This window comes from Diadema antillarum, unplaced genomic scaffold (genome assembly GCF_040938485.1).
Source record: "Diadema antillarum isolate AM-2024a unplaced genomic scaffold, OU_Dant_1.0 scf00000029, whole genome shotgun sequence".
NCBI lineage: Eukaryota > Metazoa > Echinodermata > Echinoidea > Diadematoida > Diadematidae > Diadema > Diadema antillarum.
This window is the reverse complement of record NW_027270918.1, coordinates 9,395,348-9,415,862: the sequence shown is the minus strand read 5'-3', so window position 1 is coordinate 9,415,862 and position 20,515 is coordinate 9,395,348. Positions and strand designations below refer to the sequence as shown.

At 41.3% G+C, this 20,515-nt stretch overlaps 1 protein-coding gene across 1 annotated transcript; it reads left to right on the top strand.

Annotated features, from left to right (window-relative positions):
* Positions 1 to 1,854: 1,854 nt before the first annotated feature.
* LOC139737661 (solute carrier family 23 member 1-like) lies at positions 1,855 to 19,949 on the top strand. The gene is made up of 13 exons (XM_071648341.1): positions 1,855 to 2,275; positions 4,329 to 4,504; positions 5,190 to 5,347; positions 6,012 to 6,100; positions 6,810 to 6,877; positions 8,192 to 8,373; positions 8,850 to 8,970; positions 9,867 to 10,023; positions 10,943 to 11,196; positions 11,817 to 11,946; positions 15,487 to 15,630; positions 19,326 to 19,421; positions 19,696 to 19,949. The coding sequence occupies exons 1-13, from the start codon at positions 1,855 to 1,857 to the stop codon at positions 19,947 to 19,949; spliced, it is 2,250 nt and encodes a 749-aa protein (XP_071504442.1).
* The last annotated feature ends 566 nt before the right edge of the window (positions 19,950 to 20,515 follow it).

Genomic DNA, 20,515 nt, shown 5'->3' with positions numbered 1-20,515 from the left:
TAATGAAAAAGTGTTGAGTGACAGTGAGGCATAAAGAAGCCAAGATATAATGTCACTCTTGTAAATCAATAACCTGTATATATGTATTTCGTTACAGAGTGACAGAGTCACATTTGTGTGTCGAGTATGATCTCGATATTTTCCAGAGTTTGCACATATGTTATAACATACGAGTAACAAAACATGTATGTGTGGAGTAACAAAAAGAAATGTCCGATGGCTAATTTTTGTTGTTGCTTTTGCTAACTTATGACACAGAGTTGACATACGTATAAGATTTATTAGCAAGTACATTGAGTAGATGTACACCTGTGTCATAGTGTTTGAATACGATGTTGTTATAATCAAGAGATGTGTGCTGTTACCTCATTCAGTGAAACTCCAGTGAAAGTTTGTGTTGGAGAAACAGACATATCTTTGCAACAGTCAGAACAATTTCAGGAAGAAAGTGTATGTTTAGTTTCCACATTTAAAGATGAAGTGTATGTGTTACCAAAAATATAACACTCTACATGTTTGAAGTTATGTCAGTTTATTGGTCCAGTATGTGAGGATATAATTACAATTGAGACTACCAGAAAGCACAGTCTCAGTAAAAATATTGATACTACTGGAGAAATGATTGATTACATTTGGTGTAATCTTTCCGGATTATGTGCACCCATATGTGCACCCGTTAAAAACAGTTTCACATGTGTATTACTGTCGACATATTGATATTGTATTTACATGTTTTGTAGGGGGCTTGTCAAGTTTTCATATACATGTGTATTGTTCCAAAAGTGGACAATTGATGCCGGAGTTAACTGATTCTGATAAGGCTCAAAATCAGTAATTATATGTGTAGTATGCCAGGTGATGTTTTAAGAAAACATTACAAAACTAAACTAATACGTGTAGTAAGCAAGAACAGTGAAGCAAGCCTTACAACGAAGGTGTTTATAGTCGAAAAGTTACATTCATAACTTTCCTCTTGTTGGGGGGAGGTGTGACGGAGAACCGTGATGTGCCTTGGTGAAACCAGGGTGGGGTGTAATAAAAGTGTCCATTCGGGACATGAGAGTTGGAGTTGGCAAACATGGCGTGAACAGTTGCAGTCATTCGGTGCTGATCCAGGAATGTTTTGTCGGTGTATGACAGATGTTATGTCGGTGCTGACGGGTGTTCTGTTGGTGCATGACACTTTGTTACCCGTTCTTTAATTGACTGAGAGGGGAGGGCATAGGAATAGCCCTGTCTTGCCGTCGAAGCTTGGTGCTCCCCTAGGATTCAGGTATTATGTATATATTATGTTCTTTTGCAGGTTATGCGTTAGGGAAGGGAGGCGGGATTGAAAATAATTTATTCACGTTTGAGTAGCGAATTAGGGAATAAATATATTTTCAATTGTTAGCTGAGCTAACCTATTAGCATAAGAATGTTGACAGGTGCCGGGTTCGAAGCTTTCGCAGGCGGAGAGAGCTGTGGAGCTCACTGACCTAGTTCGACACGCAGCAGAACGGACGTCTTATTCAGAGACGGAATTGCGACGTCCATCACTGGTATTGTCGGGACGGCCTGCAAGCTCAAGATAGAGGACCATATGACCAGGACGAAACAGCTGTCGGGATAAGAGCATCGGGAGGCGGTATTGGTTCCGGCATGTCAAGAAGCAGTTCGTGAGGGTGGTTTCCAGGCGCGTACGTAAGTCATCAGTTCTCTCCGTCCGTTCTGTCTTGCCGTCGAAGCTTGGTGCTCCCCTTGGTGCTCCCCTCTGACCTAGTTCGACACGCAGCAGAACGGACGTCTTATTCCTTCTCGCTTCAATTATTATCGTGCACTAGCGGCAATGTGACTCTGCTCTCCGAAATCAAAATGTCGGACCAGGAATTCAGCAGAGAGCAAGACCACACCCTGGGTTCTGATGTCCCCACAGTTTCTCAACCCGCAACACTGACCCCGTCATTCGTGAGCAACGCTATTAAAGAGGCTTTCGGTTCCTTTAAGGAGTATTTTGACTCTTCCATCGCCCAAGTGAAAGAGGAAAGCGAAAAAAAGCTTTCTGCCGCTTCCACGGAACTTCAACAACTAAAAAGGGCGTCGGAATTGTCATTTAGTTTCAAGGGCAATAGAGTTCAATTCGAATTCAACTCTAGTTTGCAGGAAAAGCTAGAGAAGGGCGTGGCCTTACTGGAGGAAGGCAAGCACGTTGCTGCCCTTTCCAAGTTGAAAGAGGGCATAGCCGACATCAGGAAAAGAAAGAAGTTAATCAGGCTTGCTGATAAATCTGATGCAGGTTAGTGTTCTAAAAGAATTATAAACATTCTTTGTGAGAGGTTCTAATCGTTGGTGTGATAATGAGGAAAGCGAGGGCGAGGAGCGCCTGGGCCAAAAAAAAAAAATGCATGTATCTTTAGAAGTGAAATTGAGTGATTGTTGCACATTGTGAAAAATTGAAAAATTGAATGAGTATGTATGGAAATACAGTATTGGGAAAAAATTGTGGGGCGGGGGGCAAATGTCCCCCCCCCCCCCTCTCCCTGCTGGGTACGCCGTAAGGCCATAGCGATAAGGGCTGAACGCTTGTTATGGAAATTCAATGATTCTAATTAGTTGGTGTAAAAAAAAACAAAAACAAAAACAAAACATACAACCTGCAATTTGTATCGTGACAGAAATATGCATTACATTGAGCAGGCTGCTGCTATAATGTAAATAAGTTTCAGTCTGTCAGCTTCGGTGAATTCTTAAATATGTGATTCTTTACAAATTATGGAAGGACTGAGAGGGGAGGGCATAGGAATAGCCCTGTCTTGCCGTCGAAGCTTGGTGCTCCCCTAGGATTCAGGTATTATGTATATATTATGTTCCTTTGCAGGTTATGCGTTAGGGAAGGGAGGCGGGATTGAAAATAATTTATTCACGTTTGAGTAGCGAATTAGGGAATAAATAAGGCACACTGACACACAAAGAGAGAGAAAGAGAGAGAGAGGGGGATATGACTCCCCTCCCTAGCTTCTTGTGGCACTCTGGTCAAAGTTCGAAGCTTTGAATAAGAGTGAGGAATTCAAGTAAAATAAAAGAATGTGCCCTTCCTCCAGGGTTAGTCTCTTCAGTGTTGCCATTGTTCTACCAGAGGGCCCTGCCACCATTATTACCCTATAGCGTTGCCACGTACGCATTTGTGCACCTGGGTTGAGAGGGAAAGGGTGGGTTAGAAGATCTTGTCCACGGACTTAAGCACTGGACTGGATTCGAACTTGTGTCCAGTAATTGAAAGTCAGGATCCACTTTGAATGTACCCCCACAGGTGAAGAAGTGAACTTTTGTTGTTATTTTGTTTTTCAGTGGCGGATCCAGAGGGGGCGCAACGGGCGCGCACCCCCTCTTTACTTTTTTTTTTCAAAGTAAAAGACACAAAAAGAAAAACATGGGGGTGCGTGCGACCCCCCATTTAATTTTGCAAAGGCGCCTCCTCTTTACGGATACATGGATCGGTCCCTGGATTTGGTGCTGAAATGTTAAAAGCACTCCGATTCAACGAGTTTTTTTTTTTTTTTTTTGTATACAGGGAGGGGTCAGTATAGAACCCATTATGTCTTTGTTGTTTCTTAATGTGGAATCCCTTTTTCCCTTAATGTGTTTTTAATATCGTTTCTTAGACTGTCGTCATTGTTGATAATGGGCCGTTCGTTTCATGTTTCTTTTCTTTCTCTTTCAGTAAACAAGATTCGGCAGAGGCTTCACTCGACTGTTTGCCCCTTCAATGACTGCACTCAACTATTCTTAATCTGTTCTTAAAATGGATAATAGCTGTCATTCTGGGGAAAACAACAATGAGCTCCACACATGCGAACAGTTATGGCGACTTTACAAATAGCCTTAGGAAAAAAAAAACCTGGACAAAGAAGAGAGAAATATAAATCAGGGATTCATCTTTTCTGCTGTTCAGTCTTTTGACTCCTGCACATTGAGCATAAATACGTCGGAGATCACAACTCACTTATCTGCGGTCACAATGCATTGCAAAAATGTATGCTGTACAATTTTGTGCGGTACACTCGGCCTTTCCTGCGCACTGACACCAGCCCTGTTGACTTATGACATACAAAACGACTTTCCGTGTATGTATTCATAGCCTTGGTTATAGTTTCCGGACTTCTTGCGGTCATCGGAACTAGTGTGTAGGGTTACTAGCTCCTCACTAATATTTATCTGACCCTTTACTGGAGGGAAATTGTCTCGGACCAAGTGTAGGGCCTAAGTGTATTAAAGGCTCAAAACTTTGAAGGGGCGAAGTTGTCTCTTTGTTTCGGCATCAACGTTCTTCTCGAGTTTGGACCGCACAGAGAAAACCGTGATGGAGGAGATACGATTGGCGGATGTGGATGACCCCAACATTACACATATAGAAATCGACAAGGACGTTAATACCAGCGTCACAGCTGCCAAGAACAGAAGCACGGTGATCTATGGAATCGACGACCGACCACCATGGTACAGCACGTTCTTGTTGGCGATGCAGGTAAAGACAAGTAAATAGAAAGTTAATTGTATTGATATTGTGTTATTTTGTGCATGTATATGTTTTGCATTGTTGGAAATGAAATAAAAATGAAATGAAAGTTTGCCGTGCTGAGCAGCAAAGTTAGAGATAGAATTCTCTTCAAATAAAAAAAAACTTAGAATCTGTGAGTAGAGTCAAATTGAAACAAGATAACATAAAGACACTCATGTTAACTGTTTACCATTTCTTAAATTGTCCTCTTTTATCCGTCGTTAGAATGTCCGTTTTTGTCTGTCGTTTGTGTTCTCTTGTGGCATTGGGCTGTCTTAGGAACTATTTGTTTGACGATTGGATATTTTCGAGCAAAAAAGGCTTCGTCATGCATGTCTTCTTCTTTTTATTCTTTTAACAGTGCTGATAAAGCGAATACGGCTTCCATTTATGAGCATATAGAGCTCTTGCCAGATCTATCACCTTTTGGCGGTGCTGTTATATAACATTATGTCAAGGCTATTATAGCTTGTTATCTAACATCAAAAACAATTTCGTAGCTTGAATGTGTGACTGGGCTGGGAGTATCTTTCTCGGAGATGGAGTAGAGACGTCATAAAAGTATAGCCATTCCCTAACACCGCCCCTCCGCTCTCTCTCTCTCCCTCTTCCCCTTTCTCTCTCTACACATCTCTCACTCTGCTTCTTCCAGCATTTCTTGGCAGATTTCACGGGCCTCTTTGCTACACCCCTCATCTTGGCGCCATATCTCTGTATCCATGGCAACCTGGACATCATCTCTAAGCTGGTCTCCACGCAGTTCGTGGTTGCTGGTATCCAGACCTTCTTGCAGACGACATTTGGATCAAGGTGCTCGCACCCGCCAAACAAACAAGCAAGCAAGCAAACAAACAAACAAATAAACAAACAAGCAGTTTAAGTGGAGTTACATCTCCATGTACCTAACAATTTACTTGAAAAAAAAAAGAAAAGTTCTCTACTCTGAAAGAAGAGTTAGGTATTCATGGCAACTGCTGATTAAATCTTAATGAATGATATGAATAAATCATATTCCGATATTACGTCTGAGGATTGCTATATATATCCATCCATTCTTAGTCACTTTATTTTCCTATTTTCACATTGGTAAACAATATTTAACATCGCAAAACAAAACAGTTTTCTTTCAAAGGTAACCAGCAAATCTGGGTGATACTTATTAAACGTTGTTAAACAAAGGAACATGTTTAATGCACAGCGAAGTGATACCAAAAGCCAATAACATGCACTTTCTAACGTTACCCTGAATCGATGCTCGGAGTGAACTTCAATATTCAAAGAAAATGAAAATGTAACAACTATCCACGCACTTGATATAGGTATCTCACAATCAAGGGGTGATAGCTTAAACTACATCATGTCAATATGTTTGACGATCCCTACGCATACGGTCTTGCAAGTGAAAAAAACAACAACAAATCAGTAGTCTTGTGGTATCATGTCTTATTTTCATACTGTCTTACAAAATCTACAGACTTCCAATAGTTCAGGGTCCTTCGTTTACCTTCCTTCTCCCTGCCTTCTCTCTGATGAACGTCCGCGGAGATTGTCCGGCTGTGACAGGTGAGCACTCCTGGGTTAAAAAAAAAAAATGTCTCTGCTTTTCTGAAAAAAAAAACTTCAGCTGAGACGCTCAACCCCGATGAATTAAATCTTAATTAGTTGTCAATAGATCAACTGACCTGTAAATATTATGAAGCAGCACTGGCCTTCGGTAAGCACATGATCTCGTCACGCCTTACAGCACACATCTCTTATCAAGTCATATGACAATCTCTTTTTGTTGCGGTGAGTGGACACTCACATTTTGCAACACCAAATATCCTTCTTCCCCTCTCATGCACTATCATAAGTATCGAGAAGAAATGTTGGATCTGACTAAAACCCAGAAATGAACCAGGATTTTTTTTAATCTTATAAACACAATACACGGAAAATTATTTTCGTGGGTTCCACCCTATCTTCCCATCGAAGGGGTGGGGAAAGAGCATTGCCCCTTGGCCCAACCAACAAGCACTATCCCCCTCCCCCCATCTGCATGCCACCGCCATCACCCCTACACACACACACAGACACACACACACACACACACACACACACACACAAACAAACAAACAAACAAACAAACAAACAAACAAAAAACGTTCCGCGGCTTCTGCTCTCCCTATGATATAAACATTATAAAATTGTCATCGATGAGAGGTCCTCAAGCTTTCATTTTAATGTTTGAGCCATTTTTTTTTTGTTTTATCATATCATGTATTTTTTTTAGCCAACGCCACAAACGCATCTGAGATTCAAGAGGAGGAGATGAAGGAATACCAAGTCCGAATACAGGAGGCAAGTTTTGCCAAATATTTAGTTTGATAATAATGTCGTGAACGCGTTACTTTGCTGTGGGTGGTATATGCGCGTAGTACAGTGTAAGCCAGTTCGGAGTTCAGTTTTGTGCATGAGCAATAGCAGAATTGGGTCATTTGCACCAACAGGGTATGTTGACAGTTTTTCATATTCACTGAGATAAGGATCTGTGATGTAATGATCGTTAAAATAGACCTTGTAAACGATGCTTGCCAGCATATCCACCTGATAGCCAAAGCGGCATTTGGCAATATCGATAGAAAAAAAAAAGGACTCCATGTATGAAAATCTTGACATAATGACGTCAGACGAATCACACAGAGAGAAAAGACTTTATAACCAAGGAAATAACGAAAACAAAGAAAACATTTTTAATACATTCAGTGCTAAGTAGTGAAATGGATGCTTTCCCAAGTGTTAATGAGTACATACCATTCTGGGCCCCATTTCATAAAAAAGTTGACGTGATAGAAACTCTTGCTTAAATGGCAGTTGTCATGGTAACGGCATGAATCCAGCTTCCTGATTGGCTGTCGATGTGGGAAGTTGCCATTCCAACAGGAGTTGCTACCCTAACACCTTTTATGAAATGGGGCTCATGTCACCTGGTCCACGCAAGTTAGTAACTTTCTTTGAATATGACTGATGAATTCCATCAGTCAAGCTTAATATGCATTATGTCATTTGAAAACAAGGTCATTTTTACCCACGTACACAATTTGCTAACCCCGAACTACTAGTAGCTTATTCAATTAAATTCAGATTTTATTTCATTTTGTTTTTGACGAGAACATAGACATGAGGTTTCATAGGCAAAACAAAGCAAACCGAGAAGAGTATACAATAATTGTAGAACCTTAAGATTATAATACATTGTCATGAAATCTGAAGCAATGAGAATGAAATAACGATACGCAAACTGCGAAAAATGGAGGGACCCACTAAAGAGACAAATCTTGTACAATGTGGGCCCATCAGGTAAAGAACATCAATCAGAAAACAAGTCGATGCACAGGGAGGGAAAAAAAAATCAGTAGTAGCAGAAAAACTGTTGACTATGCAGCAGTACTTTTGTGATCATGGCAATGGTAACAATCCCATCGAGTAGGATGCATTAATACTATTCGTAGGCACCACATAAATGCAGGCTTTGCTATCGATTACGAATTTACCATGCATATATTTGCTCAGGACATAAATTTATATCCATATCTTAATATGTCTTGTATACGGTAAAATAGCTAATGATGGTATCGTCAATTAATGAAGTCTCTTTATTGATCATACATATAGCTGAGTGGAGCTGTCCTTGTCGCCTCCATTTTCGAGATCGTCGTCGGTTTCGCGGGCATTACCAGCCTGTTTCTGCGCTTCATTGGACCACTGACGATCGCTCCTACGATCGGTCTGATCGGACTATCGCTGTTTAACGTGGCGTCTTCGTACGCGAGCCAGCACTGGGGCATTGCTGGCCTGTGAGTTTATATTTTTACCTTGTGTATAAATTAACATAATTGGGAATTAGAACAAAATTAAAATAATTATCAGTTAAATCATTTGCTAAAGGTATATCACACACACACACACATACACACACACACACATACACACACATATATATAACACATCAACATTAGCGTACTTACGCCTATATTATCAATGTTTTACATCTATTTTATGCATATTTTCCTAGTTACTTCATTGATATGCCTTCGTGCACCTATTTTTTTTTAGATGAATATTGTTGCAAGAATTTATAATAATTTTGTATTATTTGGATATGGAAAACTGAAATAAAACGAATATTTTGAGAGAAACGGAGCAGAGCCTGTTCCGGCCTGGTTATATAGTTTGTTTTGTTTTGTATTGTTTTGAAAATCAGCAGCAATTTTCAATAAAGTGTTTGGGATTCGGATCAAAATACAATTTTCTTCTTTCCCGCTCTTTGCAGCACGTTGGCTCTCATCGCTATCTTCTCGCAGTATTTAGACCGCGTTAACGTTCCCTGTCTCGGATTCGGGAAAACGAAGAGATTCAAGGTGGTCCGGTTCCCACTCTTCAAATTATTCCCGGTTCGTGTGATGATGATTAATTACAATTTTAATGTAATCTCATATGCCAAAATTGTAATGAACTGCACATTTCTGTTCATTCCTTTCATGAGGGCAAGAAGATACATGAAACAAGAGATTACGATTAAGCACTCTTTCTGAAATAGGTTGGTTTCAAATTATTCTAGTTCTTCAAACAAAACGAGCTATTACGCAAGTAGTGATTACAAAGCAACCAAATTATGAATGAGTACTAAGGGAATTGGTTAAGTTAAGCTGAAACGCTGAAAACACTTATCGAGAAATCCAAGAGAAGAGAATAGTTACGTTCAGACGGTGAACCTTAACCTCGAGGATAAACTTGTAGGTAAGTATGGGGCGCCAAGTGAAGCATGGTCTCTTTCGTTACGAAATAGGTCATTTGGTCAGGAAATGACTATTTCGTTGCCACAGAATGACAAACTTACGTTGGAGAAATGACAATTCCGTCATGAAATTGTAATTTCGTGGCGAAAGAGACCATGCAGACCATGCATAGAATTGTCTATGCCTGGCGATATAGCAACCTATTCAATGTAAATGAATACAGTCGAAATTTGTATTCAAAATGTGAAAAAGGATGGTACTGGCTATTTTTTATGTACACGTAAGGCCTACGGAAGATTACAGCCATTCACTCGATTGACGTCATGATCACGTGACGGATTGGGATATTTCCATGTATCCCAGGTATACCTATTATTGTTAGGAGATTTAGGCTCAAAAGCCCATACATTTAGATGGTTATACATTTCTGGACTTTTGTTATTTCTTCTGAATTTTTTTTTCAATGTTGATTTTCCATAGTTTCTCGTATTCATAAAAACATGTGTTATCATCATATCTAAATTTCCATCGCTGATGCATTATATTTGTAGGTGGTGCTCGCGCTCTTCACATCGTGGCTGTTCTGCTGCATTCTGACGGTAACGAACGTGTTTCCTGACGACGAGTCTTCGAGTGGCTACCGGGCTCGAACCGACCTGAACCATGAACAGCTGTCTGCTACACCCTGGTACTACATTCCATATCCAGGTATGGTGTCTTTGAATGAGACAGTACAGCGAATTCCAAAGTAGCAGGCAGATACAGTAGGCCTATAACTTTGGGTAACTTGTTGGATGATGAAACTTTCTTAAGTGGCTATCACATGGGATTGGACACTAGATAGCGACGTGATGGCGGCTTGGGTCTCGCTGGTTGCGGAGACGTCGGCGACCAGCCAGGTCGCCGGGGAGTCACGAGACTCCAGATGGTCTTGGGGACGTCTCCACGACGTCTCCTTGGTTGCGGCCTAGTCAAGGAGACTAATCTTGCCCGCGACCTTTCGGAGGCCCATGACGGTGTAGAGACGTCGCGGAGACGTCTCTGCGACTAAGAGAACGTCTCAGAGACGTCGCGGCGGCGTCCCCGCGACTTCAGGGCGAATACGTGTAACCCTGTTTCTAGACGTCTCGGACGTCGTCCTGGAGTTACCCTCTTGGTGAGAACACCAGCCATTTTTAGTCGCAAGAGTCGTGGCAGTCGCGGCGACTTCTCTTCCACTGAGATATGCTTGAAATGAGTAGGGCCTACAGTATTCTCTACATGCAATAGGACAATGCCGTATACAAGTTAACTATAGTTTAGATTGTAGGCGGGACTTATAGTTAGGAGAATACTTTTACTTTACGTCTTGATACCTCAGCAGACTTCTGATGCATGATTCGCGCAGCCATATCTCGCAACGACCGTGATCTCCTTATGACGCAACACAAGGATAGTCATGTTAAACTATAATACACAAAATGGAGGACTGTCCAATTATCACACACGTGCAACCCTAAGCTTGTTCTCCTCTTGTGAATTGTCATGTAATATCAGAAGAAAAAAAAATTCCCTGCCAGCAACAGTCGAAATCGGTCCCAATTGCCATACAATTTTGTAATTCAACTCGCCTAATTATCTTACGCAGGTCAGTGGGGACCGCCACGGATAACTGCCCCCGGAGTTCTGGGTATGATGGCAGGCTGTACCGCTTCCATCGTTGAGTCCATCGGTGACTACTACGCATGCGCCAGAATAGCTGGCGCCCCTCCACTTCCGCCACACGCGGTCAACCGTGGGATAGGGATGGAAGGTGTCGGAGGTATAATCTCGGCCTTGTGGGGGACCGGTGTGGGTGCTACTTCGTATAGCCAGAATATAGGAGTGATAGGTATCACAAAGGTGAGAATAGCTTCCATAGGTTCACACAACAAAAGTAGTCAGCAACGGCCAAAAATACCAAATAAACACATACACGATCACTATACCGCTGCTGTAATTGACGCATATAAGTAAAGTTAATGAATATTGTTATGTAGTTGTAGAGATTCGCCTCCAAACAATTACGTTTTGGGGTTTTCATTTCTATATCTGCTTGCATTACGCGTCATTATTTTGTTCTGCACAAAGTATACATACAACATAAAATTGATAAAAAGTATCTAAACGCTGAGTGAGTATTATCATTCATTTTGTTTGCATGAATATCCATAGGAGGACATTGGATATTTCAACCTGCATCTCGTTTGTATTTTCCATTCCAAGCACTAAAGGTATGACATTTCATAGGCTCGACAATCCCATACAAATCAGACAGGACAAAAGATGATAGCGGGATCGAGTGATGAGCAAGAGAGCAAGGAGGGGGGGGGGGTCGAGAGAATCTATGAACATTGCTATCTTGCTGTCCAGTTTTACGCATATTTACCTATAGATTAACCACCACTTGACGCAGATTCGTGGCATGAGTACTTCCATATCGAACTAAAATGTGCTGTGTAATGTCACCATCAACGACGCAGGTGGGAAGTCGGTTCGTTGTGCAGGTGATGTCATTCATACTTCTCGTCTTTGGATTGTGGCTGAAAGCGGGCGCTGTTCTCGTGTCGATCCCAGCTCCAGTCATCGGGGGCGTTATGGCTGCAACGTTTGGTGAGTTGCCGAACGATTCAGTTATTTTGATCTCATTCTGTGAACTCCTGATAGGGAAAATTCGGTTTACAAAGTAGCCTGTGACACTGGCGTAGGCAGGGGGGGGGGGGGGGGGGACGGGGGCGGTTGCCCCCCCCCCCCCCCCCCCCTAAGATTTGGACCGGGGATTTGGGAGGCGGGAAAAAAAAATGCGTGTATACTGTATGCATGCACATTAAGCGGGTCTCCTTTGCAACCTTTCATCAAATAAGATATTTCTTTTTTTAATATTTCACTCAAAGTGTGCACCAGATCGTTGAATTTCAATTCAAAATATGCAAAATCTCTCGTGCTTGGGAGGGGGTATCCCCCTCCCAAACCCTCCCCCTCTGTGCCTCTTTCCCTAGCTAAGTACACTTTTTAGATTAAAAAAAATTCTGAATAATTCTGAGTGCACAAGACTTATCACTTATATTCCGAAAACTGAAGGTTCCATCATGTATCTTAAGGGGAATTTCCCCTTTTAATAGACTCTTTCCTCCCTCAGCCCCCCCCCCCCATCATTTTTTTTTTTTTTTTGGTGATTTCCCAAATGTTGATTCCATATACATATGCGTATACCAGATATCTCAATTTCAACCTTAAAAAGATAAAAGCTCCATCGGAAGGGAAGGGTGGAGATAACACTCGCCAACGCCTTCTCCCTGCTCGCCCCCCCCCCCCCAGAAATGCAAAGAAGTAGACTGTGGCTACACCCAGATCGCTTTATTTCAATTCTAAAAACGCAAAAGCTCCGCGAACGGGAGGGGGAATCCCCTTCCCCTAAGCTCTACCTCACTAGACTTTATACATACGCACAGATGGTGCACATTCGGAATAAGAGCTAAATTCCGTGATTTTAACACTTCGATGAAAAAGTATTGCATCAAAAATTTGCACCAGATCGCTGAATTTCAGGTCTGAAAACGCAAAATCACCTTCGTGTGGGAGGGGATATGCCCCTATCTACACCCTCGTGTGCATGCTTTTTCTGTTTGATTGCTGAACAGACAGCGTTCATGATATTCAGTGTAAGAATTAATACAAGAAGACTAGTGTATTTAAATTATACCATTTTATAGGCAAATTGTTTAATAATAATCTACACTAAAATATACTGCAACCTTAAACACGTGGGACTGTTTCAACTCGTTAAAACACGCAAGAACATGCATCAAATTGCACCATTTGCAACATCAAAATGTAAAAAGTTCTCACCGTGAGAGGGGGGACACCCCCTCCCACACCCTCCCCTACCCCCTCGCTCGCTCCGCTCGCTCGGGTTCAGTCGCGTTCATGATATTCACTGAAGTGTATGTAAATTATACCATTTTATAGGCAAATTGTTCAATAATAATCTACACTAAAATATATTGCTACCTTAAACAAGTGGGACTGTTTTATGTCGATAAAACGCGCAAAAACATGCATGAAATTGCACCATTTGCAAAATCAAAATACAAAAAGTTCTTACCGTGGGAGAACGAAAAAGCTCCCAAAGAACAAAAAGTTCTTACCCTCCCCCCCCCCCCCCCCCCTCGCTCGCTCCTCTCGCTCGGGTTCAGTCGCGTTCATGATATTCAGTGAAAAGAATTAATACAAGAAGTGTATATTTGAATTATACCACTTTATAGGCAAATTGTTCAATAATAATCTACACTAAAATATACCGCTACCTTAAACAAGTGGGACTGTTTCACGTCGATAAAACGCGCAAAAACATGCATCAAATTGCACCATTTGCAACATCAAAATGCAAAAAGTTCTTACTGTGGGAGGGGGGACACCCCCTCCCACACCCTCCCCTCCCCCCCCCCCCCCCCCCTCGCTCACTCCTCTCGCTCGGGTTCAGTCGCGTTCATGATATACACTGAAAAGAATTAATACAAGAAGTGTATCTAAATTATACCATTTTATAGGCAAATTGTTCAATAATAATCTACACTAAAATATACTGCTACCTTAAACAAGTGGGAATGTTTCACGTCGATGAAACGCGCAAAAACATGCATCAAATTGCACCATTTGCAACATCAAAATGCAAAAAGTTCTTACTGTGGGAGGGGGGACACACCCTCCCCTCCCCCCTTGCTCGCTCCGCTCGCTCGGGTTCAGTCGCGTTCATGATACTCAGAGAAAAGAATTAATACAAGAAGTGTATCTAAATTATACCATTTTATAGGCAAATTGTTCAATAATAATCTACATCAAAATAAACTGCTACCATAAACAAGTGGGACTGTTTCACGTCGATAAAACGCGCAAAAACATGCATCAAATTGCACCATTTACAACATCCAAACACCCCCCCCCCCCTCGCTCGCTCCGCTCGCTCGGCCTCGGTCGCTTCGCTCCCTCGCACACTAACCGCCCCCCCTAAGATGAAATCCTGGCTACGCCGTTGGCCTGTGATAGAGGCGCCTGTGATAAAGACACTCATCCCTAAGTATCTACGAGTAGGTACTACTCTCAAGCTCAAAAAGAAGACTGTGTACATGCTGTAATGTTAACGAAAATTGTCTCCGCGAAAGGTTACGCCTTCTGTAACGGAATACCCCCATCTAGTAGCTATTTTACTATAGAGACTTGCATGAAATTGATAGATATATGGCATATCACTGATCTACACGTAACAAAATATTGAAATCTTGCGTAATTCCACTGGATTCAAAGTAAGCTCAAGTACTATATTTCACATCAATTCCAATAGCTTCATAGAAGCTTTTGTACTTATGCCCCTCACGAGGTGTGTGAAAGCAGGACCACATGGTAACAATAATTATTACTTTTTCTGTTTCTATTTAGTTTTTCACTCGAAATTTGTAAATGTTTTCTAAATTCAGAGTGATGCAAAAGAAAGTCCCCTGGATATTAGAGAACAGAAATCATTTCCAGGGATAAGATTAAGTGTCGTATAAAACTTAATGGCATTCAAAAAGTTGTTATAAGAAACCGGCATTACATTTTTATTGATTTCTTATTTCATTTTCATTCATTAGCCTTGGTGTCTTCTGTAAAGTTTTGTGATAATACATCTGTATATAGGTCACTTTTATTGCAGATTAAAGAAATGTAGAGGCACGCCCCCCCCCCCCCAAAAAAAAAAAAGGCGAGAAAATATCTGATTGCTTGTAAAATTATTATTTGAGTCAAAAATGAATACAAACGTGCTGAATCTCTTGTGCAATTGAAGTGTTTGTCAGGTTTGATAAACATTAACACTCAAACATTAATATGCATGTAGGATATACAGATATCAGTGACAAAATACCACTGATGACGTTATTATCAACGTTGATGCGTATTGAGTAGGACAGATTTACACAATAATCTTCCGTGTACCCGTTATTGATGATTCCAATAAAATCATTATACACAGCACACCCGTTCCTGCTAGCAATTGGTTAATATAGACTGTCTAAATATACTCAAAATGTTGTTCAATTTAAGTTTCTCTTTGAAATCACAGAGATAGTGCATAGCGTACTCTCTTCCACGATTCTCCTCGACCGCTTGTTTTAGGTATGGTGGCCGCCGTGGGTTTCTCCAACCTCCAGTTTGTCAATTTGAACTCGTCCCGAAACCTCTTCATCCTGGGAACAGCGTTCTACATTGGAATAGCTGGCCCTACCTACATCAACGAAAACAGGGACTCCATCAACACAGGTCACTGCCATCACCCATCGGAACAGCATTAAACAGTTTTGCTTATTCATCCATGCAGCTCCTCATCAGCGAGCTAGATACCGCTAACGGTAACGCTAATTAGGCAAAAATGGTGTTCCGCATATACGCGATACAGCTGTTTCCAATGTCCAACCCGCGAGGATGCGTTGTCTTAGCGTTCGCGTCGCATATCTAAAACTCGCTATTTACAGGATCTTGCCCAACCTGTAATTACCGAGATTGTGGAAAAATTCTTTCATTCCCATTTATTCATAACCCCAAACCTGTTTGACTAAATCTACACAATTGAACTATCCGTATGTAATGTGAACATTTAAACAAAAACTTGGACTGCAGGTTGATTTCACGCTCTGGCAAGCTATTTTTGGTTCAATTCATCTCAATTTATTTTGTTTTGTAAAAAAAAAAAAGAACATCAAATAAAGTTACTTGACTCGTTGATACATATTATGCTAAAAAGAAGGTCAACAGGATTTAAATCAAATTCTAAACAACTTTATACGTTAGGCTGAAATCATGTTTTGATAAACATGTAGGAACCAATGAATTACAAAAGAGCATGAAATTTCAGTTCTGGAAAGAAAATAAAATTCCCCCCCCCCCCAAAAAAAAAAGAGAAAAAGAAATAAAAATGTCATGTATACTGTAATAGGCCTACCTTAATGCCGTTTTTCAATTCAATTCAATTCATTTGTTTTCATTCTTCTTCTTTTTTCTTTTTCAACAAAAACATAGCACAAGATAAATCAGGCTTTTCAAAGAACATTATATTTTTTGCCTTTGCAATGGTGTAGGCGCGCTTGTAAAGTGCGCACACGCATATAATTGTGATTGACTTCGTTCTATTTCATTTACTTATTTCATTTCCAACAAAAATGCAGTTGCACTAAGACATTTGAATACACATAATTACATACAATTACTACAACATTGTAATCAAGGAAAACACTGTGATATAAGTACAATAGATTGTTTGAAACGGAAAGACTGCGGAAATGCACGGCTCGTGTTTTGCTGTCTCCTCATAAACGATATGTAATTGTAAAAAACTTAATACAAAACTAGACAAATTGCCTCAAAAATAAAAGAAGACAAAGACACAAACAAATAAACAAACAAACAAACACGAGGAAGCTCGCATGTAGCAAAAAAATATATATTTATGAAATGCACTGTGCTAATCTAAAAACGAACGCTCATCCAGTTGATTTTCCAATCAGATGAACCTTTTCAGCGAACTGTGCTAATCTATTTGCTTGTGTCTTGTCTACTTTAAAGGGTGTGTACAGTTCTGGTCGAGGTGAAGATTTAGCTTTTAACGTTTTGCGAAATATTCAGAAACCATTCTATAAGATGTCAAAGAGCATGCAGTTCTAAGGGGTATCAAAAGTTTATTAGATGAAAATCGGTTTTGAAATGGCTGAGATATCCAAAGACAAGGTGAAACAAAGAGATCCTAATAAAGTTGTGGCATGTCGCCTTTTATTATTAGCACTTTTTGTCAAATAAACGTTGAATCCTTCTTAAAATTCCATGCTCTTTTATATTTCATAAGAGGCTTTTCATTACCTCACTTAGGAATGTTCAAAACATGAATCCCTACCTCAACCAGTACTGTACAGTCCCTTTAAAGGGATAGTACAGTATTGGTGGAGATGAGAATTGGGCTTTTATCTTTTTGTGAGATACCAAGAAAACACTTATGAAATAGTACGGAGCATACCATTTTAAGAGGAATTCAGAGTTAATTTGATGAAAATCGGGTTTGGAATGACTGAAACATCCAAAAACAAAGTAAAACAAAGTGATCGTACTAAAATGTGGGTCCCACACTTTATTAGAATTGCTCTTTTTTGGATATCTCAGCCCTTTCAAAACCAATTTTCATCAAATGAACGTTGAATTTTTCATGGCATTACGTGCTCTTTCATATTTCATAAGAGGTTTCTCATTATCTCACCAAAAAATGTTAGAAACCTGAAATTAGGTCTCAACCAAAACTATACGATACCTTTAATCCTTCGTCTTCGTCTTCTTCTTCTTCTCTCTGTCTTTCTGCCCCTACAGACCCATCCGATCTGGCAGAAAATCAACAATTTTCGTACTGCAGTGTCCACGTGCGAACTCGTGTGCTGAATGTATGATAAGCCGTGGTCACACTGGCAGACGATCGAAAAGTTTACGATTGCTATCTTTCAGATCTCGAAGTGTTATTGCCAGTGTAACTTCCCGCGAAACTTCTCGCGAAACTCTTCCCGCAACTTCCCACTCAAACTATGGATATTGACCCCATCCCCACCAAACTTCTCGATCTTTTTCCAGGGTGAACGCTAGAAGCTGAAACTTCGCGAAATTTGTCACGTGACCTGTCCAGTCCACCACCTGTTTTCGGGCGGTGCCTATTTTGTGTTATACAGGTGTTCATTGTTACGTCACAATCACTAGCAATCCGACGACGCGCTCTATCTTCTTTCTTTGGCACGCGCACGACCCAAACTTCTCGATAAAGTTTGGCTGCCAGCAAAGTAATACGTAGGATGACGGATCTTTGCTGCCAGTGTGAACGGATGACTGAAGATCACGAAGACTTGCGATCTTGAACTTGGTTAAGGCCGTGTCACACCATAACGCGGGCTTGTGGCGAGGAGGTAGTTTCCAGCACGTATAAGATTTTCAGCGGGCGAACAAGAATGTTTGCAATTTTCATTCATGCCTTGTCATACCTTACGGGGGAACTTCTGCGGCTTGACTTGCGGGGAAACAAATTTACTCCAAGGAGCTCTCCGCAGTTGGTCCGCACCTGACAGTATCTAGCGCGTAGTTGCCCGGAGGTGCTCACGCAAGTCCGATTTAACCGCAGCCAAGTTTTGAGCATGACCAAAACTTTTTCCGGGTGAGTCGCGGGAATGCCCGTAGAAGTCCACGCAGAACGCCAGTAGGAGACCCTTAGCGGCAGTACTTCCCAGGCAATTCCCACGCAGGTACTTCGCAGTCCCGTATGCAGCCAAGATAATGAAATTCTGTGAGATTTCAGCCATTCCGTTAGAGAAATTCCTTCACTGAGTTGTCAGCCCCCACGCGACTGGTACAAAGGTCACACAGTATACTCGCAAGCATAACGCGTCCAGCAAGTAAGACACATGCGCTGACTCGCACAAATCCTTTCCGCCCTCAGGAATGTCCGGTATGCTAAAAAAATCCATACACGTAACAAGCCCGAGTAGCTTGCCCGGAAAGGTGTGACAGGGCCTCGAACACGGTTGCGGGTAAAAAAATATGCGTGCTCACCTCCGGGCGACTACTTTTGAGATACATGCTAGGTACTGCCATGTGCGGATATCTACGGGGACCTCCGGGGAGTCAAAATTGTTCTTTGCAAGTCGCACGCAAGGCTGGTGTGACACGGCCTTAATCTTCTGCCACTGTGACCGCGGCTAGTGAGTATAAATTGCGGCGAGCGCGAGCGGGTCGCAATATCATGCATTCGCATAGTATGCTTGCGCGAATGGGACACGTAATCTTTTGGTGGATTTTGCTGTCAGGTCGGATCGGTCTGTAGTCAATTTTATTGCCATGCAAGAACTTCAGTTAAAAATGAGAGCATGCGCGTAAGTACAGCTAGTAATGAATACACTATTCTTTTAACACGATCCTTGTGACTTGTTATCATGCAGGTTCTGAGACGTTTGACCAAATCTTGGTGATCATTTTGGGCACAAGCATGTTCCTAGGTGGGACAGTCGGCTGCATTTTGGACAACACCATTCCTGGTAATTACTTCTTTTTGAAGAAAAAAAAAGTAGAACACAAATGTGTACTGGTAATGCTCTCTCAAAGATTAGACATTGTGGCATCTGTAAAATGTAAATAAGGTAACATTTTTGCAGGACCTATACATTGTGCGTGCTTACACTGAAATACAACAAGGGGCAAACTATACAGTATTCTATTATCGCTTCTCGGGATTTTGGCTAAGATCATGACTTTATTGTGTAGTATTAAGTCGCACAATGTTTAGTCTCGTTGATTTTTATGGCCAAACAGGTTCCCCGGAAGAGCGAGGAATGATCAAGTTCAGCAAGATGCAATTCCAGAAAGACGACGAAGTCGACGTCGAAAGCGACCTGGGAGAGTCTGGAGATGACGTCACTTACTTGGTGAAAAAGTGCTACGACTTTCCCTTCGGTATGAAAGCTGTCCGACGGTGGAAATGGACCAAACGAGTGCCTTTCTGTCCAACTTTCACCGGGTTTCGGAACCCCTTCGCGAAAGTAAATCGCTGCAGACCGAAGATATAATGATAATGATAATAATAAGGTCTTATTTTTCCAGGGTAGCCTCTTCAGTGTTGCCACTGCTCTACCAGAGGGCCCTGCCATTATTATTATTACCCTAGCGTTGCCAGGTACCCATTTATACACATGGGTCGAGAGGGACATTGTGGGTAAAATCATCTTGTCCAATAAGGACGTAAGCGCTGATCGGGACTCGAACTCGGATCCTCCGATCGGAAGTCGGGAGTCTTAACCACTCTGTCACAACGCCCCCATAAATGAAATGAAATATGAAATGAGTTCAGGCAACTTCGCGATGCAACAGCAGAGAAATGATATACATGCATACTATAATGATACAATTTAATATAAACCATGACCGAGATCGATCAATCTGCGGATCTGCCCGTGTTATGTCCAGTTCTGAACACATTTTCGTTCACTCCTGCATGTTTGTATGGAAGAAGATAATATGAGCATTTTGTGTGTTCGGTGTGTGTTGTGGGAAATATCACGTGATTATATAAAAAATTGGTTTACTTTGGTTGTAATTATATCTTTAAATATTTCTAAAGCTATACTCAGAGTCT